This window comes from Paracoccidioides brasiliensis (assembly GCF_000150735.1).
Source record: "Paracoccidioides brasiliensis Pb18 unplaced genomic scaffold supercont2.1, whole genome shotgun sequence".
Lineage (NCBI taxonomy): Eukaryota > Fungi > Ascomycota > Eurotiomycetes > Onygenales > Ajellomycetaceae > Paracoccidioides > Paracoccidioides brasiliensis.
The window spans coordinates 3,472,416-3,500,296 of NW_011371358.1; the positions used below are offsets into that span (position 1 = coordinate 3,472,416).

The 27,881-nt window shown below is 48.0% G+C and overlaps 9 protein-coding genes across 9 annotated transcripts; 4 read left to right on the forward strand and 5 right to left on the reverse strand.

The window, feature by feature from the left end:
* Positions 1-570: 570 nt before the first annotated feature.
* Positions 571-5,791, reverse strand: PADG_01044 (uncharacterized protein; the record flags this gene model as incomplete). The annotated part of the gene is made up of 12 exons (XM_010757795.1): positions 571-869; positions 983-2,232; positions 2,339-2,487; positions 3,247-3,403; positions 3,695-3,851; positions 3,992-4,237; positions 4,309-4,434; positions 4,615-4,930; positions 5,032-5,207; positions 5,289-5,542; positions 5,614-5,669; positions 5,735-5,791. 12 exons carry the CDS (start codon positions 5,789-5,791, stop codon positions 571-573), a joined length of 3,243 nt encoding a protein of 1,080 aa, XP_010756097.1.
* A 366-nt stretch (positions 5,792-6,157) lies between these two features.
* On the forward strand, positions 6,158-7,614 carry PADG_01045 (DNA repair protein rad18; the record flags this gene model as incomplete). Its single annotated transcript, XM_010757796.1, has 3 exons — positions 6,158-6,701; positions 6,765-6,882; positions 6,957-7,614. The coding sequence occupies 3 exons, from the start codon at positions 6,158-6,160 to the stop codon at positions 7,612-7,614; spliced, it is 1,320 nt and encodes a 439-aa protein (XP_010756098.1).
* Positions 7,615-7,744: 130 nt separating this feature from the next.
* PADG_01046 (uncharacterized protein) lies at positions 7,745-9,623 on the reverse strand (the record flags this gene model as incomplete). The annotated part of the gene is made up of 5 exons (XM_010758286.1): positions 7,745-8,512; positions 8,582-8,776; positions 8,898-9,122; positions 9,239-9,506; positions 9,574-9,623. 5 exons carry the CDS (start codon positions 9,621-9,623, stop codon positions 7,745-7,747), a joined length of 1,506 nt encoding a protein of 501 aa, XP_010756588.1.
* Positions 9,624-10,077: 454 nt separating this feature from the next.
* PADG_01047 (uncharacterized protein) lies at positions 10,078-12,363 on the reverse strand (the record flags this gene model as incomplete). The annotated part of the gene is made up of 2 exons (XM_010757797.1): positions 10,078-11,237; positions 11,292-12,363. 2 exons carry the CDS (start codon positions 12,361-12,363, stop codon positions 10,078-10,080), a joined length of 2,232 nt encoding a protein of 743 aa, XP_010756099.1.
* Positions 12,364-12,822: 459 nt separating this feature from the next.
* PADG_11199 (uncharacterized protein) lies at positions 12,823-17,473 on the forward strand (the record flags this gene model as incomplete). The annotated part of the gene is made up of 7 exons (XM_010758492.1): positions 12,823-13,942; positions 14,016-14,573; positions 14,639-14,867; positions 15,320-15,467; positions 15,542-15,716; positions 15,785-16,254; positions 16,403-17,473. 7 exons carry the CDS (start codon positions 12,823-12,825, stop codon positions 17,471-17,473), a joined length of 3,771 nt encoding a protein of 1,256 aa, XP_010756794.1.
* Positions 17,474-17,929: 456 nt separating this feature from the next.
* Positions 17,930-20,914, reverse strand: PADG_01050 (phosphatidylinositol-3,5-bisphosphate 5-phosphatase; the record flags this gene model as incomplete). The annotated part of the gene is made up of 1 exon (XM_010758287.1): positions 17,930-20,914. The coding sequence occupies one exon, from the start codon at positions 20,912-20,914 to the stop codon at positions 17,930-17,932; it is 2,985 nt and encodes a 994-aa protein (XP_010756589.1).
* A 1,175-nt stretch (positions 20,915-22,089) lies between these two features.
* Positions 22,090-23,806, reverse strand: PADG_01051 (uncharacterized protein; the record flags this gene model as incomplete). The annotated part of the gene is made up of 3 exons (XM_010757798.1): positions 22,090-22,381; positions 22,466-22,959; positions 23,021-23,806. The coding sequence occupies 3 exons, from the start codon at positions 23,804-23,806 to the stop codon at positions 22,090-22,092; spliced, it is 1,572 nt and encodes a 523-aa protein (XP_010756100.1).
* Positions 23,807-25,547: 1,741 nt separating this feature from the next.
* Positions 25,548-26,018, forward strand: PADG_01052 (uncharacterized protein; the record flags this gene model as incomplete). Its single annotated transcript, XM_010758288.1, has 1 exon — positions 25,548-26,018. The coding sequence occupies one exon, from the start codon at positions 25,548-25,550 to the stop codon at positions 26,016-26,018; it is 471 nt and encodes a 156-aa protein (XP_010756590.1).
* Positions 26,019-26,635: 617 nt separating this feature from the next.
* PADG_11200 (uncharacterized protein) lies at positions 26,636-27,825 on the forward strand (the record flags this gene model as incomplete). The annotated part of the gene is made up of 2 exons (XM_010758493.1): positions 26,636-27,511; positions 27,601-27,825. The coding sequence occupies 2 exons, from the start codon at positions 26,636-26,638 to the stop codon at positions 27,823-27,825; spliced, it is 1,101 nt and encodes a 366-aa protein (XP_010756795.1).
* Positions 27,826-27,881: the final 56 nt, after the last annotated feature.

A 27,881-nucleotide genomic window follows, 5' to 3' on the forward strand; every position in this document is an offset into this window, starting at 1 on the left:
ATTGTCGATCGTGTGTGTATTGATTGTAGCCTCCCGCCCGTTCGCTCGGGCTTGATTTGAGTATGTAGAGTATAAAGCCCACAGAAGCTAATTCGTAGAGGGGTTGTATGATTTTTTGCTGGGGTTTCCTTAGCAGTTTATGTGTTTTGATGTGTTTTGTTGCGAGGGAAAAGTTTCTGGAGAGTGTTTTTTTGGGATGTTGCGGAGATAAATTAGGTGGCCCGTGCATCCGCAACTGTAACCATCTCAGCAAAGAGTCCAGAGACAAAAGTTAGAAAGTGAAATGAATTCAGCATTAACCTGAACCAAACTGAGAAAATTGAGCCCAAAGAAGAAATTTAAATCCAGGTATTCATTAAGTAAGAATAGAGAAGAATAAACCGCATCCAACCACCTGAACTCCACGCTCATCCTCATCTGGAAGCAGAAATAAAAATACACCCGAACCCAAACGCGCACATGGAGGATATGGATATAAAACAATTCAACCAATCCAACCAAATCCCAATAATAATAACAATAAGCCAATTCACTGCCAAGGGCCAAAAGAAAAGAAAAACCGAAGCACTCCTACTCCTCCACCCCCATCGCCACGTCCTCCGCAATCCGATACCTCCTCCCCCTTTTCCCAAACACAATCTCCGGCTTCCTCTCCGCAAGATCCAAAATGGTCTGCGCAAACATACTGTTCGCCCATGCAAACCAACTCCGCGTGTACTCACTGACATTGTTCACATTAACACTCTCGTGGACAAGACCCAGCAAACTCGCATTCCGCACCATGCCGAGAGATTGGATGATCTCTTCGTCGTCCGTCGATGTGCGTGCGCGGGTGAGGACGGACATGGGCCAGGCGGATTGGAGGCCAACTGGTTTTCATCTGTAATTAGAGCAGGTTTTATACATATATAGATAGGAGAGAGATGGTGGGTACTAAGATATTGGGTGCTGGAATAAAAAAAAAAAAAAAAAAAGGCCGTACCGTGCGGGCCCCCAACCCCCTCAAACGCCTCCCCGACCAAATAATACGGATTGCCAGCCTTCTCCAACACCATCCTCCTCGTATTCCTGTAAACGTCATCCCCAACCTTGCCAAAGCCAAGCAACGGTAACGAGAGCAACGACGGCAGATTCGCATCGTCCATCAACACCTGCGATCCATAGCCGTCCACCTCATACGCATACACATGTCCATACTTGGGATGCCTGACGATGCCGTATTCACGAATCCCGCGCTCGATGGTAGCTGCTCTCTGGCGGAGTGTCTTGATGAGGTCCTCGGGGCCCTTGGCGGCTCTGATGGTGTCGGCGGTCCGACGGAGTTCGACGGACATCTGTGCGTTGGCGGGGATGAAGAAGCCAAATATGGTAGCGTCGTCGCTGGGGCGGAAGGCCGAGCGAACGAGACCGGTTCCGTTGTTAAGGGGGTTCCCGATCCCGCCCAGGTTCAGCGTTTCGGTTCCCAGAGTTGTTTGGCGCAGGAATGTGTATTCGTTTCGTCCGTACCTGCCGTTTTCGGAGTCGAAGGTTGGTTGGGACTGTTCGTCGATGACGCGCAGGATGGTGTGGACGGCTCTGTACCAGCGAGGGGTGACGAAGGCGGTGGATTGGGTTGAGGCGTAGAATTTGTTGGAGAGGGCGAGGAATGAGGCGAGGGAGTCGAGTTCGTACTTGCATTCGAAGGCAACGGAGCGTTCGTAGACTGGGTGGACAATGTCGTGCTGGGGGGTTAGGACGGGGTTCAGCTTGGAGGGGGGAGGGGGTTGGAAGGCGTTGCAGTAAGGGGCTTGGAGGATGAATTCGGTCTGGGTGTTTATGGCGCCGTGGATGAGGGTCTGGAGGGCTGGGTCCTTTTTGGCGAGGGACTGGTATTGGGTGAGTTGGTTTGCGGAGTCGCGGAGCCATTCAGCGTTTATGTCGCCGGTTACTATGAAGGACTGAGGGCCCTGCCAGGGTTCGTCACTTGGAAGAGTGACAGGGGGTTTCTTTTTGGGCTTCTTGGGCTTCTTGGGAGGTGGGGACAGGAGAGATTCGGAGCCCTTTGTGTGCCAGCGGACGGTGGTATCGAGGGTATTGGGGAATGCGTTGCGGAATATCTGGGCGAGGTCCTTGTCTACCATGCGGGACGTGACCTCTTCGATGACCTGTTCGACGGCCGGGGAGACAAACGTGCGGCAGGCTTCGACGGGGCGCTGGAAGGGGAGTTTCAGGGGGCCGTCGGAGTACGGGCCGCTGCATTTTCCAAAAGATCAGTGAGAAATGGTATTTCCACGGACCAAAAAGGGGGGGGGGGGGGGGGAGGCAACGTCAACAATCATATATTGTGGAACGACTCAACTGTTTGACCGCAGAGTATTCGGCGTAGTCGGGACATGCGTCCATGAGCGATTGCCGGCTATCTTGGAGGTAGTGTTGTCCATGGGCATCAGCTGCCCGAGCACTGTTGGAGCAGACGAGCAAAGCCAGCACTGCAGCACGCGAAGGAAGCTTCATGGCTGCGTGAGCTCTATATATCGTAGTCGTAGCTGTAGTTGTAGTTGTAGTCGTAGTCGAGTCGAGTCGAGTCGAGTCGTGTCGTGTCGTGTCGTGTCGTGTGGTAGTCGTAGGCGTAGCCGTAGTTTGTAGAGCAGGATGCAGTGTGTATGCAGTACGGTGCGAGGAACGGTGCAGGACGTGTGCAGTATGAGATATCAGAGAGAGAGAGGATGTGCGACAGGCGCAGTCAGAAGGCCCGCCGAAGAGTCTGCGCGGGGGAATGCTGGGGGAGTGGGTTGTAATGAGACATCCAGCATCCGCGGAGGTAGGTCACAAGGCAAGCACAGAAGGAATGGAAACGCGGGCGCCAGTGGGATTAAGTCCCCAAGAGAGCCGTGAACGGGGATCGTGTGGTGGGGTCAAGGAGTGTGGATTGGTAACGGGAACGGACACAACCTTGGGGCGGAGAACCGAGAACCGAGAACTGGGAGCTTTATCCAAGCACGGAAAACTGTAAACTACGTGATTCCCCAGCTGCTACGTACATACTACAGTTAACAACAACAACAAAAACAACAAAAACAACAACAACAACAACAACAACAACAACACAGCAGCAGCAGCAGCAGCAGCCACCGCCACCACCACTTCTACAACTCCAATACTACTACTACTCCTCCTACTACTACTACTACTCCACTACTCCACTGCTCCTCCTGCTCTACCACTGCTACTCCTTCCAAGCCAGATGCGACGGTCAACAAACACAACCGCAGCTTGAGAACTTAGCAAAGCCGGGTCAGAATGGGCTGAACGGGCAGAAGGGGCAGAAGGGCCCTGCTCCCGACAACTGGCCTGTCCTGCCCAAACAACGCAGGGTCCGAATGTCTGTGGTGCTGCCGTCTGCTCCTGGGGCTCTGGTGTCTCTCTCTCCTTTCCTCACATTCTCATCTCTCTTCTCAATGTACTACATGTCTAGAAGAATATGAGGGCAATCCCGCTCTATGGTGCTCTGTGCTGGTGGGACGAGCTGCACGGGGCATATTCAGATTCGAGATGGGAGTCTGCGAGTCTGCGAGCTGCTCTGCTTTCCGCTTGGGGTTCCTACACCTACGTATGGCGTGAAGGGGCCAAGGGGGAAGAAAGTGAGGGAAGAGGGCTGGAGTTGGGGAATCATACAAATGTAGACTTAAAAAATAAAAATAAAAATAAAAATTACTTCTTCCCAAAAAACGACGTGATGCTCCCCTGCCCCGTTTTTGCCCCTCCCCGGCCACCAGCAGGCTTCGCGTGGACCGCAACGACCGGCTTCCGCCTCGCAACGGACGGAGCGTCGTCTTCTGAAAACGACTCCCAGACAGGCTGCTCTTCCGTGACTGCACGTGCGTAGCGGGGTGTTTTTGTAAGCGCTGGGAACGGGAATATCTCTCACGGTGCATTTTTGCAGCAGGGAAGCAAGGGAGGATGACAGGGATGGCAATGACAAATGGAAGGTGAAGAAGGTGATTATACGAACTTAGGAATCCGTCTTCATCCATCGCCGTTGTCTTCTTCATGACTTGCCGCCGCCCTCGCCTTCGTCCCTTGGTAGCGGGAGCGGATGCTTCCTTTTCCTTGTCCTTTTCCTTTCCCTTTTCCTTTCCCTCTTCCTCTTCCTCTTCCTCTTCCTCTCCGGCTTTAGACTGGGGGGATTGCAGTGTTTCGACGGCTTCACAACTTTGGGGGGGTGGTGGCTCGGGCGCGTCGGCCATTTCTTCATCTTCTTTATAGTCAGCACGTGCAAGAACTCCCTGGAAAACATATATATATATATATATATATGCATGTACATACCATCCATCATCTTCCACAGCTTCTCTTCTCTCTCCCTCCTCGACTCCCGCTTGGAGGAACTGCTTCTCGTCCCCGTGTCGAGGAACAAGTCCTCCCGCTCTTCCTCAGACGAATCATCCAGCATAACTGGTGCATGTTAGCAATATGAAACAGAGCAAAGCTATTCCAGGAAATTACTGAAATATGGGCAAGGGAGAGAATTAGAATGAGAAACGTCGACATGCCATCTTCGGGTCCACTGGGTTCAGCCTATGCAGAGAGTCAGCATCATTTAGCATATTCATCCGAAAATTGCTTAGTTGATACACACCGATTCCACCTCAGGAGTCTCCTTCTTAACCTTAGCTTTGGACCGGGCAAACGCTTGGAATATATTCCCGCTTACCCCCCGCTTCAGCGAGCTAGATCCGCTCTCCGCGGCTGTTGCTGCCCCTTGCCATGAGGGTACCCGGGATGAGGGTTGCGACGTTGCATCCTTAGCCCGCGCCGGTGGCAGCGGAGGGACCTCTTGTTTCGTGGGCCTGGATGGCTCTTCTGCGTTCACTGGCTTTGGCTTTGGCTTTGTGATCGCTGCAGCTGGTGCGGCTGGTGGAGGAGCTGGCGGCGGAACTCCTGATCGCCGCTGTTTTTTTTTTGTAGAAACGATCAGTAGGTGGGTGCTGAGGCGGGAGGTAGAAAAATAATTACAAAAATAAATACAGAGCTCAGAATTGGAAGCCCTACCATGACGTTCTTGTTCAGGATCATGCCGTATATTTTTCCGTATTCGAGGGGATCCTCTATTTGGGACTCAAAAATATCATGCCCGATGTCACTCATAACGTTCAAGTCCTGCACCCGCGTGGGTTGGACGCTATGCATGAATATTGAAAATATTGTTTGGAATTGGCTCTTGGCTTCTGCCATTGGATCTTATCAGCCTTCTATCTATAAATATATGACAGTTGTTGACGGTGAGTACGGCCAAATGACACACATACCGGATAAATCCTCCTCGCGGACTAATGTGGTGGAAGTCACTGGGGGAGAATCCTCAGTGTCATCTTCTTGAAACCCTGTTTGGCTGCTCAGAAATGGACTGCATTGCATAATGTCATCATCGCCATCCTTTTTGGCGTCTCCGTTCAAGACATGATGCCGTTGGGTAGGGAGCCGAGTGCCTGTGATGAGATAAGTTGCGTGGACACTCTGCGGCTTCTTGGAGTTCTCCACACGGTGGAATTCGTAGAGCATTCTTTACATGGCTGATCAGTACAAATAAGTCCACCTCTCCACTGGCGGTATGCGATTGGAAAAAGAGCGAACCGTTTTGCCAAGTTGGAGTGGACTTTGAGAGCCCTGCTCAATGAGCGATACGTGACCTGGTCATTTTCAATGCGTTACTTCGAGTGTTTGAAGCTGCCATTTGCGGTTGCTGGGAGCTTACAATTTCTTGTTCGTTGATGACCTTTTCGGCTAGGTATTTCTTATAATGGGCAGCCATCGTGAGCTGTATTCTAATTTCATTTCGTTTGATCTTGTTGTTATTTGCTACTTTGAAAACCTGATCCGATATCGAACATCGCCCCGGATTAACGCGTCTTAGTCATCGAGTCTTGGCACCTATCTGCCTATCAGACTCTTATCATCTCGACTACGGTTTGATTTCGGTTTGATTTCGGTTTGATTTCGAGTGTTGAATATGCATTTTGGTTGGTAAAAGACAGGCGGTTCTACTTTATACACCGGCAATACATTATATACGGTTGGAGGAGCTAGCGATTTTACTCTGTAAGTATACGTTGGAGATCACCCTCTTTTGTTCCAGCTCCGTTAGTTATCCAACTGCACCATTAAAAGAGCCCCTTAAATGGATCATGGCTGCGACATCCCCGACTCCACAGATTGGCTCAGCACACCCATCCCCAAGCTCTCCCGTGTAGAATCCGCTCTACGATGTCAAGTATGCAAAGACTTCTTCGATAACCCCGTCATCACCTCTTGCTCGCATACCTTCTGCTCGCTATGTATCCGCCGCTGCCTCAGTACAGAGGGCAAATGTCCCGCGTGCAGAAGTGGGGACCAGGAACTCAAGCTGCGACGGAACTGGGCTATGCAGGAGATGGTGGACTCATTTAAGCTGGCTAGACCTAGTGTTTTGGAGTTTGCGAGGAGCGCTACTGTGAGGCGGGACCAGGGCGGGGAAGAAGAGGACGGCGTGGAAATGCCGATGGCGAAGAGGAGGAAGATAGAGACTGCAACGACGACGACATCGTTGGGGCTGGAGAAGGGCAAGGCAGCAATGGGCGCTGATGGGAGGAGGACACGTTCGCAGAGCAAAAGGACTGAGGATCGGGCTCAACAGGTGCAAGTGGAGGTTATTGAAGATACGGAAGATGAAGACTTTGAGCCAGGTAGGATCCCTGCAGGCAGCTGCAATTCGTGGTAGATATGTTCTGCAGGCTAATCATACCAAGATGACGGCCTTGTCGCATGCCCTATCTGCAGCAGAAGAATGAAAAATGAGGCTGTTTTCACACATTTGGATACCTGCACTGGGTCTCCGGCGTCACCAAAAACCTCGTCATCATTTGGGTAAGTCTACGAGAATTCTATAGTGCTATATATCAGAGCATAACCCTCACTAACTTTTTTTTTTTTTTTTCAAGACCCTTACGAACCCCCGCCCTTCCGCCCCAACAATCAGTTCCAGCACATAATCTAAAACGTCTCCCAACAATAAACTATTCACTCCTAAAGGAGACGGTCCTGCGGCGGAAGCTCAAGGAGCTAGGGATCCCCGAATGGGGACCCAAACCTCTCCTGCAGAAGAGGCACACAGAATGGATGAACATATGGAATGCAAACTGTGATTCCAGGGTCCCGAAACCAAAACGCGAATTGCTCAGGGAACTCGATATATGGGAACGGACGCAAGGCGGTCAGGCACCGACCGTTTCCAGCCTCGCAACTTCTCATTCAGTCATGCGGAAGGATTTCGATGCCTCCGCGTGGTCCACGACGCATGCTGATGACTACAAAACGCTCATCGCCAGCGCGCGCATGAAAAAGGCGCAAATTGCTCACGTTACCCTACGCAAGCCGCCATCGCCAGATAACGAAACTGCGGATAGCAATGAAGATCATACATCCGACTCGACTGTTGCTGGACAGACTTCACCGGGCAGCCAACGCCACAAGCAGAAAGTCGAGCTTGAACCGAAGCGTCATTCGTTAGCTGGTGGGGTAAATGAGATTAATGGAGAAGCTAACAGTACTGGCATGGAGCCTGATAGACCGCCAATTGTAGAAGACGCCGTGGCATGACTCGGCTTTCTCTCCATTTTTAATGATATGATTGTATCCTAGCGCTCTGACGTTTCATGAATAACGAATATCTCCCTAGATATAAGATGTAGCCGTGGTTCCAAGGTTTTCGCCATTATCCAAGGACTATCTATTTCGCCGGAACCTGTCTAGGCTCCTTCGCCGTTGTATCAAGAGTCTTTGAAGTGTCTTCAATGGACATCTGCGAAAGCTTTCCAATGCTATCTTCGAGGTCAGAGTCGTAATCGACTGGCTGTGATGAAGCCGTATACTCCTGCTCAGCTTTGCGCTGCGCCTCAGCTTCAACCTTAGCCGCTGGTTTCCCTAGTTGTTCTAGTTCCGCCAATTTCCATCGTGTAGCCTCTGCTTCTTTGGTCTCACGTGCTTCCTGCTCCTTGGCTTCCATCTCCACAAGCTCATCGTCCAACTCCCCTTCATCGATCGCAGGTCCAACCTCATTAATGATATTTCCAATTTCGTCGACTCGAGCCATCTCTTCTCGTAGCTCTTCCACAGCGTCTTCGACCATTTCGACTCCGCCGACTTGGGCATGCAACGATCGAAGTACGCCGGTGCTGGCTTGCATTACTCGTACAATATCTATTTGGTCTGTCGCCTGCTCCAATTTCATATACACTTCTTCGAGTTGGAGTAAAGTGTCTGTCCGCCGCTTGAGATTGTTTTCTGCCATCTTTTTCGACCGCAACGCGGATAGAGCGACAACGCGGTTTTTATCAGCTACTGCATTTTTTGCTCTGAGTGATAGTTCCTTGATTTTTGATTCTAGGTTTGCGACCTGTCCGGATAGATTTGATATCAGCGTCTTCAACGATGCGATTGTCCGGTCTTCGTGTGTTATTGTCTTGGTATTGTTTTTGGAGCTCTCAAATTTGATTGTCTAGCGGTTTATTAGTATATATACACATATATCTTCAACAATAAAGTACAGAAGCAGTGGTGTTCTTACCTCTCCATCATAAATAATTGCATTTTCATCCCTGGATAGGAATATAAGGAGGACATCGAAATCCAAATTAGATAACACAGCTTTCCCACCTAATATATCTGCGAATTGTTTCGTAAATAGCTCCTTGGAATATATGTAGTCCGTATTGGACATGTGTGATTTTGCGCCGGCCGCAATGACTCGTTTTGCAACTTCCTAGTAATATAAACATGAGAACCCAGTTAGAAGAGAAGGGTGCACATGGAGCAACGTGCCCGACCTAGCACGGGGATTTTTATCGGGGGGAAGATCGAGGAGAGGTGTTATAGCAACGCACCTTTAAATTATCCACCAAAACTAAGTTCATTGTTTGTAGCTTTTCTGAACCATCCGAATTGCCCTCAAAAGGGAGGAAACCTTTTATCTGCCTCATGCTCCAGCCCATGACTTGTGATATTGTGGGAGGTGAAGGGAGGCATAACCATGTCGATTTGAAGGGGCTAGTAGAGCTCATCTGGAAGGTATCGAGTGGTATCATGGAATTCGACCGCATAGCTTCGTCCTACAAACCCAAGTTGAAAACCAAATAAGCAAGGTAGCCGCTACGGATCACGCGAAAGAATTCAAGGAACAACAGAAGATTGGCATATATAAGAAAAGGCCACAACTAAGACATACAATTGCACTCTGCAAAGCCACTGGGCGTCCCCATTCCGTCGTCTCTAGCTCTTCCATGAGAGCGTCACCCACCCTCAGCACGAGTAAATTACTTTTGACTGCAGTCTTTTCGACACCATTGTGTTTACCTCCCGGTGAAGCATGTATAACACCTGCAAGAGCAGCATGAGCTAGCGCCCGCTGCCATGCCGTAATGTTTATTTCGTATCCATCCGGATTGGTATACCGCTGGGTAGAAAAGTCTGAATACAGGGAGGGAAGTCGAGCTCTGTATTATGTGTTGTCTATTAGCTTCTGCGAATAGTAAACATGGGTTTATATAATGGACGGCTGACCTTCGGAAAGACTCCTCATTTGCAAGGATATATGCTAGAAGCTCGCTCATAGCTGTCGTGTAGGATGTGGTGCTTGATGCAGCTAGTGAAGATTTCACTGCCTGGCTGCACTTGGTATTTCAGCGCATAATCACTGTTCGCTATGTTCTCTTGGAAGAGATCTTGTCAGAGAAATATATTCATTCTTGTTATTGTGAAGGATTGCCCGGATTAGCCAGACGTCACTTTCTAGTTATATCGATAAGCGCGACAAGCATTGGGGTCACGTGGATTTCTACCAGGCATATAGAGGAGAACTGGTGATTATCGAAAGGAGCAATTAAAGTCTGATATATTCGAGGATTGGAATAACTATGTGATTATGCTATAGTAGATGCTGCGGATATTATCCTTCGAACGCCCTGAAACGCCCCTTCGCAAAAAAAAGATTCCTGCTCTAACATATGTCGCATATTAAATTTGATATTACCTCCCAAATGCCCCATAATATTTGTTTCAATCAGATCATCTTAACTGTTCGAAATCATCATTTCGTGGGCTTTCGTCATCTGATTTTAAGCGGGTAACATTTAAAGGCGCTGCCTCCAGCGGGTTCACTCCTCCGATTAACGACTTCCGATGGTTGCGTTTATCGAGTTTCTCGCTCGTCTCTTCTGTGTTAAAATTGATTGGACTCGATACTTCGGCTTCACTATTAAGGCCTCGAGATTCGAGGTATCCGATTTGCACGGCATTCCGTAGATTGTCGATGAACTGTTGCATTTCTGGCAGAAGCACCTTTCCTTTATCCAATGCTTCGCTATAAAGGCGGTCCGACTCCTCAAGGCAAATAGATGCAAGATTTGGTTTTCCTTGCTTTAGCCAAGAGTCCGCAGCAAGAATGGTCCACATTCCAGCTTTCCTTCGGCGTATTCCCCATTTCGCACTCCCGAATCCCGTTTTGGAGGCATAGCACGCAGACACTCGCTCGGATATAAGAATCCGTCCAGTGTCACCCACAAGACCCATATCAAGGATTCGTATAGCCCACTTTGCGGCAGCATCAGAGGCCGAACCACCACGAGATTTCAAGAGTTCCACACCGAGAACAAGGGTTCGTAATGCGTTCTGAGCATCAGAACATCTAGTAAGATACGAGTAGCTAGCAGTATCCAGGAGTTGGTCGATAGATTCAAGCTTTGTTTTCGCTGTTGACGCTAACGGGTTTAATAATGTGCTCACAGCACACATTTCATGGGCACCAGCCTGATGCCTCCAGGCTTTATCATGTCCAAAATCAGACTTCACAAGTTCATAGATTGAGGATGCAAGCTTCCAGTCGCGGAGCATGAATGCAAAATCCGCTAACTTTCGTAATATTGCTTCCGGCGCATCAGGTTTATAGAATCCTTGAAGAGAATCATAATTGCTCCCTGAACCGGCACCATAAGTTCCGCTAGGGGACCTCGTGCTTGCTCCGAATCCGGCCCAGCGCCTAGACATGGACATAAATCGACCACTCAAACCTCTTCTTCGAGAGGCAACTTGGTCATTCCAGAGCGCCACTCGGTTTTCCATATGGGGAATTACAGACTGGGCGACCATTTCCCGAACGAATGCTTTGATGGCAGTGAGGTCCGATTCAAAGAGATATGAACCTTCGGTCTCAACATCAATCAGGGCTTCTACACGGATATTAGCTAGCATATTTTGGTCGGTTCGTAGGAAAATGTACGCACCTTGTTCACCTAGCTGCCGGAGGTCCTCGGCTGGAGTTAGCCATTCGCAAGACGGGAAATGCGTGCTATCATCGTCTGTTATGACGCATTGATTGCTCCGCAGTCGTAAAAGATGGCAGTGGAGCCCAAAGTGCCGTTTCATTTGATCAAATAATGCCGTTGATTGTGCGATATCATCTCTGTCTTCATCATGAACAAGCACGTAGTATCGAAGATATTCAGGATGCACCCATGGCGGTGGACGCTTGTCACCCTGGCTTGTATGAGCATATAGCTGACGCAATGATTCAAGAGGTGAAGGTGTATGGGAACTTATGACAATAACACAGGCGACAGGATGTGCGAACGTTTCGTGAGGCGCCGGGTACGTCGTCGAGAGCAACCGTCTGAGAAATGATTTGTAGTATGGAGAAGCTAGGGGTAAATCGCCGTGTCCGCTGTCGCCACCTCGAGTCCAGCCTGCCAATGGGTCAACGACGGAGTGGACACGCCTGTTGAGCACCTGTTCTATCTGAATAAGAGATGGAGCGGGATCCGTTTGGCTGGACTCTGCGGGATTCTTTTTCGTATCCAAGTCAACAAAACGGACCCCGAAATCCTCCCAAGTGCGACTCGAGCCCACCCCATCCCGTATAACTATCTTCCCTGTAATCCTTTCCCCAAACGGTCGTATCAACTCGTGGAAGCCATTCTTGAATCCTTTCTGCCGTACGAGCGCATCCGTGTCTGGAGACGCATATACACCGACAACGGGGGAAAATGACCGAACTATTAGAGAGCGGATGTCATCTGTAGTATCAACTTGGAATCCTAGCGGTGATACGGCACTTGAGCGGGGAATTTGAGAGGCGGAATGCGACAACCTCCCATTGGGAGATACGGTTCTAGGGGATAGTTCGGACGAACGCCGTTCCGGAGGAGAGTCGGTCAGAATGGACTCTGATAGCGAAGAGATCACCGGCTGGGTGGTCTGAATCTTCTCTGGGTATCTGGCTTTGGAGACATTGAGGGCGGCTCCGGGTGAGAAGGACGGCGGAGGCTTGACTGGCGTAACATCGTCCGGTGATGTCATGGACACCTCGGGGACTCGATCGAATGGAGAAAATGACGGGTATCTATAATAGCATGTACAGTAGACGGGGGGCAGATAGAGATTAGTGGATTATATATAGAGGTGCTGTATGCTGCTGTGGGACGATGCCGTTGATGGGTTGTTTACTTAACAAATTTAAGGACAAGCGGCGAGGATCAGCCCAAAAAAAGATCACTAACTACGTTGCGTTGCGTCCGTGATAAAATTACTTTACTTCATATTTGACTGCCACCACCAACCCGAATATTTTTAATATCCAAAATCTACTACAACTCTGGTCAATCTGCAATTGATGAGATAACAAGGAGCAATGTGAATATAAACAATAAATATGCAGATCCAGCGCCTCTATGGCATCTTCCGGAATTTTTTAAATAGCTACTCGTCACCATAATGAGACAGGCCATCATCTTCTCCCGTTGAGCAACGCATTCCCAGATGACCCTTCGTTTCTCATCGCCAACCTTGCACTGCACCCAGCTCACCTCCCATCGCCTGGCGTCGACTCGTACAGCCCCCGTATTCACCACAGCTCCATGTACGCGATCGTTTATAGCTTGGAGAGGAACCGAATCTAAACATTTCTACAAGGGCTTGCTCGCTTACCCACAGCTATTGAGGGGGCCTATGTCATCCAACAAACCGGAGAGCCCAACACCCCATGAAAGACGTGGCAAACGGCGACGGATTTCGCGACGGATTTCAAAGGCTTTTGGGAAACAAATCTCACAGAAAGCCGTGGCTAAAGAGACGAACATGAACCATCCAACCCTCCCCCAAATTGTGCTCACGCCCATCGAACAAACTCTGCGACTGTGTCTACTTGATGCAGCCGAGTTCATCCAGCAACGTAATAAAAGAGAACCAGACACAACACCAACAGCTACAGAGCCCCTGGTTTTGCGATTCGCTGGAGGATGGGTGCGAGACAAGCTTCTCGGTGTTGAAAGCCACGACATCGACGTAGCGATAAACTCCATGACGGGGGAGAAATTTGGGGAGGGCCTCAAAGAATACCTCTCGATTCCTGGAAATCTCAGAAAATACAAGATATTTCACCCTTCCAACCCTTCTGTTGTTGATTTCATTAAGCTTCATAAAATCGAGAAGAATCCCGAAAGATCAAAACACCTTGAGACAGCCACGACGAGAATGTTCGGATTGGATATTGACTTTGTCAACCTGCGGAAGGAAACATATACAGACGAGAGTCGAAATCCCCAGGTCGAAGTTGGGACACCAGAAGAGGATTCACTTCGACGGGATGCTACAGTGAATGCTTTATTCTATAATATTCATACAGAGTTGATTGAAGACTTTACTGGACAGGGATTGCAAGACATGAAGAATAAAATCATACGCACACCAATGGAACCATTTCAGACTTTTAAAGACGATCCACTCCGAGTCCTGCGATTGATTCGATTTGCAAGCAGGCTGGGCTACACCATTGATTGTGACACGGAAGAAGCTATGAAAATAGATGCTATCAAATCAGCTCTAAAAGCCAAGATTAGTCAGGAAAGAATCGGTGTCGAGATTGAGAAAACCTTGCGAGGTATGCTGTCCTAGAAGCAGACCCCCATCTAAACCCCCTTTTTTAACGTCCAGCTGACTCTTTCTACCTTTAGGTCCTGACCCCTTGACAGCCTTGCAACGGATCAATCGATTAGGCTTGTATGATACTATACTTGCCAACCATCAGGATAACGTTGGGGTTGATACATCGTCCTGGGAACGGGGTTATGATGTGCTAAGCCTCCTATTGAGTAATTCCGCCGAAAATGGTACCGGATTTGAAAAGTCACGTCAATATGTCCGAGATATACTGATCCGTAATGAGAACGAGCGGTACTTTTCATGGCTTCTAGCTGCACTTGCGCCGTGGACCACAGTTCCAGACCCGATACCATCGAAGCCCACGGAGCCTATGCCCCGTGCAACAACTGTTGCTAAAGACAGTTTGCGCGCCGACAATAAGGCTGCCAATATCATTACCGCGGCATCCAAGTATCACAAGATGATATCTCATATGAAATCGTCCTTCCTCAAGGACGAAATAGCCGATACCCCCCCAGAGGTTCGTGCCAAAGTTGGACAATTTATTCGAACCATAGGCCGAGACTGGAGATTATGCTTTGTCCTTGCGATAGTCCGCGAAGCTATGCAGGGACAAGAACCGCACCAATGTAAGGAGATCACTGCACCATCATCATGCTAGTTACTGAAGTTAACATCCGTCGTTTTAAAACAGTATTTCAAAGTTACGAGAAATTTCTCCTGTACATTGAGAATGACAATCTTCTCGACGCATTCTCACTACGTCCACTTATCAACGGCCATGATATCGTCAGTGCACTGGGCGTGAAAACGGGGCCGTGGATGGGTACTGCTCTGGAGATGTTGATTGAATGGCAGCTCCGCAACCCAGAAGAAACAAGCAAGGAGGCCGCAATTAGTGAACTCCTTCGAAGGAAAGGGGAGTTGGAATTGAATAATATCAAACGCAACATATAGATTTGTGTGTAAGATAATTTCGGCACGGATTAATGAGTCTTCAGAGCCTAAAAGTGAATGACTTGTGTCTGTAGGTAGTAAGGTGTTTCTGGTGTAGTTAGTGTTGACATAATTTCTCTATGACTGCGGGAAATCAACATTGAATTTGCAGAAAAACTCCACCGTTGCATATTATGCATATCTATAACATTGAATAGCGGAACATGTTCCTGGTTGTAAACTTCAAAAGACCTAAGAACTAACTACCTTCGGCAGCGCTCCCTTGAAGGCAAACTTTCTTTCACCCCAATTTCAATCTAGACATGCATCAAAATAGGTGACAGGCTGACACAAACCCAGCCAACCTGACATACTATTGCCGGAGGAATCTCTATCCATATTCTACTCAAACTTAATCCGTATTCATGAACCAATATAGAGCTGCGGTGCGTGCAAGGTGGAAATCGGTCGATGACACCGTTGGCTATCATCTGAACCCGTCTGAAATACAACCAGATATAAGCCTTGGAGAATTATGGTCTGAAATAAGCGCAGACGAATCTTCTGCCTCCAATACAGATGAAAAGGTACGCCTGAACTTATTAAGGAGCATCGGTTATACATCCTAGATGACTTCGCTTGCTAATATCGTTCTGTTTAGAAATGCGAAGATTTACTTATTGTGGAGGCTGCTTTGAGAGCTATCATCGAGAGGCCCGGCCAGTTACAGAAGAAAGACCAAGAGGCGGCAAGATTCTTCATTTTCTGGGCTGCCAATGCTATTCTTCCAAATGAAGACTTCACCGGTGCATGGGAGGAGGCTCAGCTTTCAGACAGTGAGTAAATTGGTTTGCGAAACTCAAAAACCTGGCTTTTGCTGATGATGATCACCAACTGGTTGAAGCTGCAAAACTGCCAACGCTGGCAAGGTACAAGGTTGCTCGACTGAGGTCAACTGTTGGAGTCTCCGTTCTACAACTTCTCCATTCGATAAGTCCTATCAATGAACTTGAAATCGACGATTCAGTCGATGTTATCACGTCCTTGGCTGCCTTCACCTGCAGGAAGGATCCGTGGACAACAGAGACCGCATTTAACGTGGCCTCTGTTATCCTTGAAGGTTACGAGTCGCTTTTACGCTCACAGAACAGAGCAGAGCTGGCCGCTATCCTTGAAGAGGTGCTTAGAAAAAAAGTGAAGCCTCTATTTTCCAAAACAAAAACTCCTGCAGTTACAGCGGCCGGGAGGAAGAATGTGCATCCTATCCCCCAGCCGAGATTTGATCCAAGTATTTTCGATCCGAAGTCTAAGCCATGGAAGTTTAAGGACCTCTATGTTATCACGGTGCTCTCTTGGGTGATTGGGAGGTATTCGGTATGTTGGTATCCACGTTATTGACTGCAACGATCTTGTCGACGTGGAGAGGAGATATTTCAAGTCATCCCAATTCGAGTCTAGATGCAGCCGTGGAGGAGCAGGGGTTTACAAATGAGCTGCTAACAAAAAGGAATCAATTCAACAGCCCTCAGACAAGGCCACATTGGAATCCCAATTTCCTCTCCTCGTTCCCGCAATCCTCTCTCTAATAGACGACGAGACGCTCGCCTTCAAGGCAAAGGGCTCCGAGCTTCTCCTTAGATTTCTAGCTCCTCTTGAGGAATCGAAATCCGACTTACTCCGGCGCACGAACCTGGATTCAGTGTTTCAAGACGCTCTTACTCCCTGCCTTCTTTCCCTGCCCACTCTCACCCCCGAATCTGAATCCATCCACCTGCTCCAATATGCCTATCCAGCATGCCTTGAGGTAATTCGCACCCGATTTCCTTCATCCCAATCCCAATATTCATACCCTAAAACAACCCAGACCAGCCTCAAAGAAGACCCCGAATCCCAACAGCGTCTGGAATCCCTTACCCGCCTCCTCCGACAGAGTATCCTCCAATCTTACCACCACACTAGCAACCCCGCCCCCTTAGAAAATACATCAATATCATCATATCCACACCCACGCCTCTCCGCGCTGCTGCTTTCCCAGCTCTCGCTCGTCTCCTCAGAGCTAGGCATCCACACTACCAAGCATCTACAGGATCTCGTTCCCGTGCTCTCAGCTACCTTGTCAAATCCATTTGGTACGGCATACCCTCCTCTTCTTTTGGCAGCTACGGAAGCAACTAAAATGCTAGTGTTGAATGCTTGGCCAAGGATTTGGAGATGGAGAGCTGAACTGCTGGCCGGGCTGTGTGCGTGTTGGTTGCATGTGTGTGATGACTTGGCAGATATGGATATGGACGCTGGTGGTGCTGTTGCCAGCATTACACCCAGGAGAGGTAATGATGCTGGTGATGGACGGAGAGGGGATTTGATTGGGCTACAGGGTGCCCTTAAGGAGGTTGTTGGGGTTTTAAGGATCACGATTACAGAATGTGCAGACTTGGTTTTCGAGAAGGTAGCGGGAGATCATGAAGCAAGAGGAGCTGGAGACGAGGGTATGAATGGAGGAGCTATTGATGTTGACGGTGAGTTTAGGGAGTTGGTTGGAGGAGATGGGAAATTGCATGGATTATTGATTGGGAATGAGAATTTTGATTCCTAGTAAGGGGTTAGAGTATGGTAACGGATATGTGCAGTTCAGCGGCTTAGATCTATGGAACTCAACGGATGACTTCTGTCAATAGTATTCGCAACATTGCCACCCATGGATGAGATGGTATTGTCATGCTGAAATTTCAACATTTCCAGAACAGCACTTCAATGATACGTACCCCAAAGAGACGCGAAAAGTTTCATCATGCACAAAACTGAGGATTAAAAGAAGTATATATACGTAGCGTAAACACGAGCAATTTACGAAGAGAAACCAAAAAATGTCCAATGCCGGTGTTATCACGAACTCATCAAAGGGGTTATCATTTCAAAGCATGGATGAAAACAGCGGGAAATGCACCAAGAGATAGGAAACAATGAGCAAAAAACACAAGTAATATACACCACTACCCGAGAAAAGGAAGCTTAAATGCCATGAATTGAGAAACGGAGAAAGGGGCAATATTCATATATCAACCCGCTGTTTAAACAGACTCTTCCCCCTCAGCCACTGCCGATAACGCTTGTATCTTTTCTTATCATGATCTTCCCCAATGACCGTTAACCCTTCCTCCCCCACGTTCAGAAACTCAAGATAGTCTGGTAGATTATCCTCCGCTAGCAGGTCCAAGTTCGAATCGTCGAGGTTTAATTTATTCACGTACTCGAAGAGATCTAGATTTGATCCTCGCTCCGCCAGCGACGCGGCAGCCAGGGTGTCTTCGGACGTAACAACCAGAGGGACTTTGAGAGGGTGGTTGATGTAGCGTTCATATTCTTCTGCTTCAGCGCTGGAGACTGACGGATGGAGTGATTCGTAGACTAGATCGTCGAGACTCCATTGGGTGATTTGAGCTTTACTGGGAATACGTGCGTTGTTGGGAAAGAAGTCATCCAGGTGGTCAGAAAGTTCGAAGCGGGGGATCTTCATAATGCCGGTCTGCGGAGGCTGTTTCTCCGCTGATGGTGGCTGTTGGAGCCAATCCTGAAGGCATTTAGGTACCGTTGACGACTCTGCGCGGGAGCTGGTAGATCGTGCGTCTTCACTCAAGACCTCTAATAACGGTTCTTGGATGGTAACTTCTTTTCGTCGCGAGGTCTTCCTTTCGCGGCTGTCCGGTTCATTAATTAGACGTACTATAAATGGGCTGAAATCATATTGAACACCTTGGATTGATCGAAAGGGAAGATAGCGGATTGTAGATTTCATCTTGTTGGAAAAGATTTTGGAGAATGAGGAGAGGGCTAGCGGTCTGTAATATTCTAGCCAGTAGTCATCGAAGGTGTTGACTTGGAGTTTCTCTGGTCCTTGGAGAGCCACTGCGGCGGGCGGCTCCTGTGGTTTTAAATAATCTGGATTGAACCAGTGTATGTAATTATAGTTGTTTGATCGCGTTCGAGGATCTGAATGGTGAAGGTAATAGTCCGTGGCAAGATCCCACAGCATGGGCTGACCCTGTGAGAATATGTAGTTCCCTAGAAATAAGTTGTATGCTTCTTGTCGTTGCGCATCGAGAAAGGAATTGTTATAATAACGTTTAAAACTTTCAACCATGTCTCTGGAATGCCCTGTCCATTGGTTGATCTTCCTGTATGTTGCCATAGTATTTACGAGGTGAGACCCGCCATATTGAACGGCTATCGTATCTCCATGATGATGCCACATACTCGTGAATAGATTGACAGCATCAGTGTCGTATTCGATGGACGTTTCGTCGATAATTCCCAAGGCATGGAGTTGATATCCTAGTGCCCGCTTCCCAATAACGAACTGAGCGGCGTTTGTTCGATCAAGACAGTCGATGCAATTTGTTCGTGCGATGCCATTTTGTAATCGTAAGCCGGATTCCTCATTTTCACCGTTTCTAAAGAATCCGGTTCTCGGGATAATGTCCTCAGCGATATCTTCCAACGTGCCAATAACATCCTGATCAGGACTCTTTGATGCTCGACTCATATCCCATGCTTTATAAAGTAAGGTTTTATCCTCGGGGAGAAATTGATTCAAATAGGTAATGGCATTCGTGAACTCTTTTAGCAACTTGGATTCCCGTGGGATTCTCTCCCTCCCTTTGATAAGATTCAAGACGTACACCGGCGCACCGTATCTCTCAAAGAGATTGTTAAAATGAAGAGCGGCCGCTGAGTAGAACGGGTCAACAAGATTCAACTCAATGTCGGGCTTCGGGCTGACTCCAGTGCTATCTTGCGACCAATACAACGGAATGCTACCACGATGCTGTACGTAAGATGTATACTGAGGGCTTGCATAAGGCTTTGGACCAGGTGAGTGAAAGGAAGTGGTTTGCATTTCGGAGACAATCTGTTCGGTTTCGACATCGTTTGCAACGTAACCAAGATCGTTTGCACCGCGCTTTAGAAATCGAGCACCTGCAAAGTACCTTGACCGCCGTGCAATAATTGTGACATACACTGACCTTCCGTAGACCGATATAATTGACTGGTCAACGTATCCATGAATGGTAGGGAGGCACCAGTCATATGCATTTTTGAAAAGCGAGACCACGGGTTCCAAAAGGTAATGATTCCAAACGAACATTTGGTTATGGTCATCGTTCCGGCTGCTAGATCCTTCCTTTTGGAGCTTCTCTCGTACATAGGAAATATTTCGTTGAAGCGTTCGTGTGATGTTGTAAGAGTAACTGAAGTAAAAAGAGCGCGTTAAATCAATATTATTCATAATGGCTATAAATCTAGCCTCCTCTGGGTTCTTGTCTGCCTTTGCTCGGGCAAATGTCGAGGACGACAGTGGCACAAGTTCCGTCCCGTCAATCTGATAGATATAATGCCCACCCACCATTGCGACCTGACTTCTCTTGGTGACCAACAGCATGTAGTATGGGCCGGTGAATCTGATAAAGCCAAGCAAGCCCCAGGAGCTGCACCTTAGTTTCAACCCCCCAGAGCTCTTGTTGCCATCATCAACCGCATCGAGGAGCTGATTCATTTCACTTTTGGTGTAAACGGTATCGTCCTCTGAGATACTGAGATCGTCCAGCTCGGAAGTGCGCTCGATTTTAAGGATCCGGAATCGTTGCTCCAACAGATCCATGCCCACCATGTAATACCGCGTGGACGTTTCATATAGAGAGAACTTGTGCATTCTCGAGATCCAGTCATCACAAATTTTCCCGTCGAGAAAATGCCTGCTTCTCTGTGCCCCCGTGGATTGGGAACAAGTCCGCTCGAAAGATTTAGCCACATCTGGCTCCTCATCTCCTCCTTCTGTATCCACGTCAAATAGGGTTAATTCATTGGGAGGCTTGTGATTAACTAGTGGGTCTGGAAGAGGCGTACAGACACCACCATTCTGCCCTATGTCTTTGATCTTGATATCGGCCAGTGGTGGTTCAGGGAACAACCCGTCCGCCACACGGGGCTCTTCAGCGGCCCCTTTGAGAGGTCGAGCTACATCATCAAAGCTCTCCATTCGAAAGGGTACAGCATGTAGATGTAGAGAAAGAACACTAAATACCACAGCAAGTGCCCAAGGGGGCCCTCTGTGGAAATTTTGTCTCTCTGATGTTAAATTTCCACACAGTCTGGGCAAAACGCTGGGAAACGTCCAACTGCTGAGATTACGTCATCATGTATAATGGTCTCGGGGACCTGGATCACGTGGTAATTATGGAGAGCTAATCATTGTTCAAAGGATGAATCTTCGTCTCTTGCTGCATTTCTTCTCATCGGTTCTACAGATCTATTGTGTTGACGGTTGATCTAAGATGAGTTGGTTTCTGTCAAACGCTTCTGATATGTGCAAGAACATCATCGCTCTCATTCTATCTCATCTCGCAACATATTTTTGTTCTAGAATATTTTATTCAAGATTCTTTCCGGGCTAAGTATGTCAGAGGGTGTTGATTGATTGCGAGATAAGATTGCCAGGTCAAGTCAGATGTTTGCATTGAACATGATGAGAATGAACTGCCAACCTTGGAATCATTAAGCTTAATGCCTCTATCATTTCTTGCCCATTCACTATGAGCTGCCATTATGCTTAGTGCTATCAGCATTGACAAACAACACTCAAACAATTTTGGCCCGTGGGTTCTTTTTTCCCGCAAATTCAGCAACCATATGAACCGTACGGTGTTGAGTGCACACCGCGTCTCAGCTGTCACCATGTGATATTTGGATGATATCTCCTTCAGGCGGTATCATTTCTTCACAAAATGTCATATAGTATAATGGATGCAATAAAGACTAATTGCTCTCCCGTCGGTGGTCTAACATAGGCAGGTACCGACGGTCTTTCCGATGATTTGATCCTCGGATTAATAACAAGCTGGATAATCACGCCTCCTTTTCCATCCATGAGGACAACAACCCATCTACTTGCTAGTAGATAGAAAGGGCGAATAAAAGAAAGAAAGAAAGAAAGAAAGAAAGAAAGAAAGGAAAAGGCAAGAAAATAAAGTCAACTGCGATGGTAAGTCACCCCTGAAAATCAAAAATAACCAAAACTCCTTAATGCGGTAAAATTACAAAACCAGGAAAATGAAAAGAAAGAATAAACGGGAAGAAAAAACATTACCAATCGTCCCTCGACCATCTATTAACGACCCTTTTATAGAAAATGCTGCATGATATGATCCTATAGCCTCACTCCCTCAGCAACGGATGCGCCTCCGTATTAAAAACATAGCGATCCAAACTCGCGAGATCCGGCTCGCTAAATAGAAGATAGAAGTACTTCAGCGTCTCCCCTGTCCAATAGGACTCCATTTCATTCAGAACAATCGGTTTCTGCGACGTCACGTCATCTATACCTCCGTAGGCAAAGTCCGTCCTGGCATGCTTCTCGATGGCGGAAAACATGTTCCAGCCTTTATCTTGGAGACTCTCATCACCGGTGATGCGGTAAAGGATGAAGACGGATTCGATGGCTTCGGGTCTGTTTTTGGATCTTTGTTTGAGTAATTGTGTTGATAAAGGTGATGGAATTGTGGAAGCGGGGGGAAGTCGATAAAATACATACCTCAACGTATATCTCCTGTCATTGATTGCGGCAAAGCCAGCAATCTTACCTTGTTCCTGACCCATGCGCGCAAAGTCGCTACGCGAGGCGCCGGAATGGACTTCATTTACAAACCACGATCCCGGCTGCCATTTGCAATCTGTTGAGTCCTCGCAAGGGACCACCTCAAATGCCTCGGGCATTATCCCGCTGGGCATGGTTCTGTACGCCCAGATACAACCCTCAGTGAGCTTCCTGCCGACGTCAATTTCCTCAGGGCGGTTAAAGACCTTGGCACCAAGGGCAACCATGCCACCTGCAAAGCAAGTGAGGTGCTGACTCTCAGGTTTGAGGGTGACCCTTGTTTTCCCTCCAACATAACCACCTCCTGATATTAGGATGTCGTCACTGTTGTTGGTCATTGGACGGAAAAAAATGTGTTTCTTGGCCACATCAATAGCTTTTTCGTACATATCCTTGTACTGCTGGTTCCGGCCACGAAGTAAGAGGTATTCCTATTACACGCATGATAAGCTAGAGATTTTGGGACAGGAACATTGGGTTCGGGCTCTGTACTTTCGGTAGATACTCATACAACGAGTCTGCCATACCGCCAAGGGTGAATTGGCGATCCCTGTCAAAAGAAAGAGTTTGCGTGTCGACTGACAACGGCCACATTCCAGGGATCTTTGTGCTAAGTTGGTGTTCCTGAAGTATATTTGTGATGCGCCGGATGGCATCGTAGTACTTGGGGTCTCCAGTAATTTGTGAAAGCCGGGTAAACTCCACGGACATGGAACCCAGTTCAGCAAGGATGCTTCGGCTGCTTGATTCCTGGGGGTCGCCATCTCTTGCCCCTGACCAATACCAACGGAGTACTGGCATTCTGTTTGGAGTGTCAAATGCAACATACAGAAGATCTCCGACTTCTATGGCTTTTTGCAAGAGAATCGGATAGGCACCCCTGGTGAGATCGTAGGCTGCTAAGAATCCTCCCAGATAGCGAATGTTGGTCTCGAAAACGTTCAACATCATCATTTCAGAGGATGAAAAGTCAATGTGCTTGACCGCCGCAACAGCCTCCTTGAATTCAACCTTCAAATCCATGAGCCACAGGGTATCCAGTGAATCAACCAGGGTTGCACCCCATCCACCAAATGTAGTTTTCGCGCCGCCATTTACAGGCGCAAGCTCATCCTTCAACCACGCATGATTTCTATACCCTTTCCACGTATGCAGAAAGGCTTTTTTGACTGCCTCCCTGCGATGTTCTCTGATATTTCTTGAATGGATGTCTTCGACACCAAAGTCAAATTGGATCTTGGGAATCGACACAGGATTGGTTGTCGGAATGGGAACCATTGACGACACAGGGTGCTGAATGACATGTCGCTTGAACCAATGATGGACAACCGGCTCTTTTCGAGACGACGAAATCGAAACTCTATTGAGATGAAGAAAAGTAAATAAGAAAACAAGAGCAAAAAATAGGGTGATGACCCATCTTCGAATGCATGCCATGCTGAAACTTGAAAAGGAGTGTAATAAACAAAACGAAAATGACGAAGTCGACTACAAGCAAAGCAATAATGAGAGCGGGGAGAACAATGAAACCGCTGCCCTGGCTTTCATCACATAGACAGAAGCTCGAACCAGGGAGACAGACCGGAGTGTGAAATAAAAGAGAAAATACTTCTGTCAAACCCTGGCGGTTCTTCGACATGGGATTTAGGCCCAGCACCGTACCAACTTGCAGATCAGGAGCTCCAGGCCTAGAACTTCCATATACAATTATTGCTGGGGGGAGGGGGGAAGTCAGGCCAATTTCGTGCCCTTCTTTCTCTGTTAGCTTTCTTCCTAGTTCCACGACGGCGTTCCGTTTGACCCTTTTCAAAAGCCACAGGAAGAGGAAGAAAACCCATTCATTGCTCAGGTATCAAAATAAAATCCCTGTCCCTGCGGTGCTAATGACGTAAGCCGAGCTCAGGCTGAGCTTGCTGTTTCATGCCCAGAGAAATAGCATCCGTCGCCTGGCTTGGAACCCGCTGCTTGGGCCGGCCTCCCTGTCTGTCTACAGAACTTTCACGTATATACGCAGTCTCATGTGTTGTCCATGCATGCTCGCCCGAGGAATCAGGAATGATGACACTGACAATCGCTCCAAGCGAGCGCCCTATTCAATGGATTCCCAACTCACCCGCCAATATTCCAATTGCGTGCGTAGGTGGCGTACTGGGAGTAAACTATTCACTTCCACCAGCGGCCTCCAACATCCCCTGGTATTGTTGCTGATGTTGCGAGGAAGAAGAATATGTATCACAGAGGTGGAAAAAGGGGCAGTACAACAAAGGTAAACTATATCCAATCTCATCTCCCTCTCTCGAAACATATACACACTTCTTCGCCATGACTTCTTCGCATGGGTACCGTGCAGATTATAATAAGCGGAGTCTATCGAAGCATTCAGATAGGATGTTTTTTATTAGTGATGCTTCCACGTATACCTAGGCACGGAGTAGATAGGGTTGACGATAACCCAGTCCGCTCCTAGTTTCTTGAAGACTTGATTTAAAAATTGGACATTCGATCTAGGAAGTCGGTAATAAACCTAAGAATAACATTCTTGCTCAATATATATATATATAAATCCACAGAGTCTGAGAATGATCAGTCTTCAACTCGGATCGAACCTGGAATTAAACAAATGGGAAGAGTTTCCATGCAGAGTGGTTTGGTTTGAGCCAAATGGCTGGATGGCACGTGATTGCTGCCTGGAATCTAATTCGGATCGTTAAACTTGGCGATTCTTAAGAAAGCAAGATTATTTGAGCTATGCCCTTCGATACGGGGCCTTTTTGTCTGCTTGTCGGATGAGAAATGACTCACAGTTACAGTCCATTGCAGCCGCAATTACCAATGGTGAAGCGAGAAGCTCATGCTATGCCTAACATAAAAGGCACTTCCTGACGCCATCTTTTCAGCAGGAAAATGGCGACTGCTGACCTCAACGAAGCTCCACTTACCACCAGGTAGAACCCCCTCGATAAAACGATTACTTTATCTCACTCAACTCAAGACCAAGCAAAAGCAATCCACCACTGCCATGTCTACTACAAAATTCGAGACTCCCTCACACAAAATCCACATTTGTCTTTGGTTCGAGAAGGACGGCATCAAGGCCGCCGAGCACTACATTTCCCTATTCAACAACTCCCGCATAATTTTCAGCGACGATACGCTGGTCTCATTCATTATCGACGGACAGCAGATAACAATTCTGAACGGTGGTCCCCACTACAAGCTCTCACCTGCCGCGTCCCTATTCATAGTTTGTGATGGCCAGGAGGAGATCGATCGTCTGTGGACGGCATTGACGGCAGATGGTGGCAAGGAGCTCCAGTGTGGTTGGCTCACCGACAAATTCGGCGTCTCATGGCAGGTTGTACCCGGCTCTCTGTTGGAAATGATTAACGACCCCGACGAGGAGAAGGCAAAGAGGACGCGTGAGGCGATGCTGAAAAGCGTCAAGTTTGATATCCAGACCTTGAAGAACGCCTATAACGGGAGCGATTAAGTGGTCCGGGATCCATTGCTCAATGGGGAATACGTCAAACCATGTTAAAGTGGGAATGCTGATTCCTCGAGTGATATATTTTTGCCATCTGTTGTTTTCGTATCGATTTTTGACTTTTTGTGGGAAGTAGCTCCTAAATGAGGGGTTGACCTGCTATGTAACGCCGTTTATTTTATTTCACTTCCCTTGGCCCTGTTGCTTGAATTGTTGGATGATGAGCAATCGTCGGGAGGGTGGAAGCTCAATCCCAAAAGCCGGGAAATCTAGTTGCTCAAAGTTCAACAATGCTCGGGATAAATTAAACTTCCCCGCAAAATTCGGCCCGTTCGGTAAACTTTCTCCAGCTTCAGTCTGAACCGAATCCTGCAAACAACAGCGGCGACAAATAAAGACCCACAACATGAAGAGAAGCTCTATGCTTCCAGTTTGAATTGCATGCTGAATAAACCGTTCCAATTGATTATCCAATTTGACGCAGACATATCTGGTCTCCATAACCACATCACTCGAATCACGTCCCTTCGTCATGAGCTAATCCTCCGCCAGCTGTTTATCACATTAAACAACCCGCCATTTATCCACGCAGTCGTAGCATTAGTTGTAACTTTAAAAAAAAAATGCAAGCAATCAAAATAACCTCATTTTCTGCAAGCCTCTCAAACCTCCATTCACAAACAATCCCCGATCCACTACCCCCAGGCCCCAACGAAGCGCTGGTAAAAATCCACTGCGCAGCCCTAAACCACGTCGACCTGCTCTACGCCCAGGGCAAGCACCAAAATAATACATCCCTAATCCGTCCCCCGTTTACTCTTGGCCTCGAATTTTCCGGCACAATAATCGCCATTGGCGATTCCATATCTTCGTCTAGTAATCCACTGTCTGTTGGCGACAGAGTTTTCGGCGCCAGCCTAGGTGCTTTTGCAGAACGCATCGTCGTCACCACCCACTCCATCCACCGCATCCCATCTGCATGGACATTTGAGGATGCCGCGGGTCTTGCCGCTACCGCGACGGTGGCGTATGGGGCCGTAATGGTACGTGGAGGTGCGAAGGAGGGTCAGTGGGTGTTGGTTCATGGGGCTGCAGGAGGAATTGGAGTTAATGCGTGCCAGATCGCGAAGGCGTGTGGGGCGCGGGTTGTTGCTGGGGTGAGGAGTTTGGAGGATTGGGAGAAGGTGGAGATGCTGAGGGGTCTCGGTTGTGTGGATGGAATTGTAGAGACAGGTGGGAATGTTGCCGATGTTGGTGCTGGCAATGACAGCACGGGTCAGAAGGGTGGAGAGAGTTGGACGGGTGAAGTGATGAAGATTACAAAAGGCAGAGGGGTGGACCTTGTGATTGATAATGTTGGGCTCGTCAAGGAGAGTCTGAGGTGTTTGAGACCCATTGCGGGGAAAATTGTGCTTGTAGGGTTTGCCGGGAGGGAGGGCGTTATGGAGCAAGTGTCTGTTAATAGGATTTTATTGCGGCAGGCCGTTGTCATTGGATACGTGAGTTGACCTTCTCCACTGGGTTTTTGTTATCCAGGTATATGATATATCGAAAGTTTCCCGGATGGCTGACTCGCATATCATCCCAGCGATACGGAGACACGAATCGCAAAGACCCGAGTGAGACGAAACGGATTTGGAATGGGCTGGCAGCTCTCATCGAGTCTGGGGCTATCAAGCCCGTTACGTATGAGAAGAGGTATCGCGGTCTGAAAGAGGTGCGAAATGCCATGGCAGACTTGAAGGCACGGAAGATATACGGGAAGGCGGTGATCTATATTAATGAAAATGAAACTGAGAGAGCTGCACTGTGAGGTTTTATTCATATTCCACTGCAACTGCAATTTTTTTTTTACTATTTACCAAATTG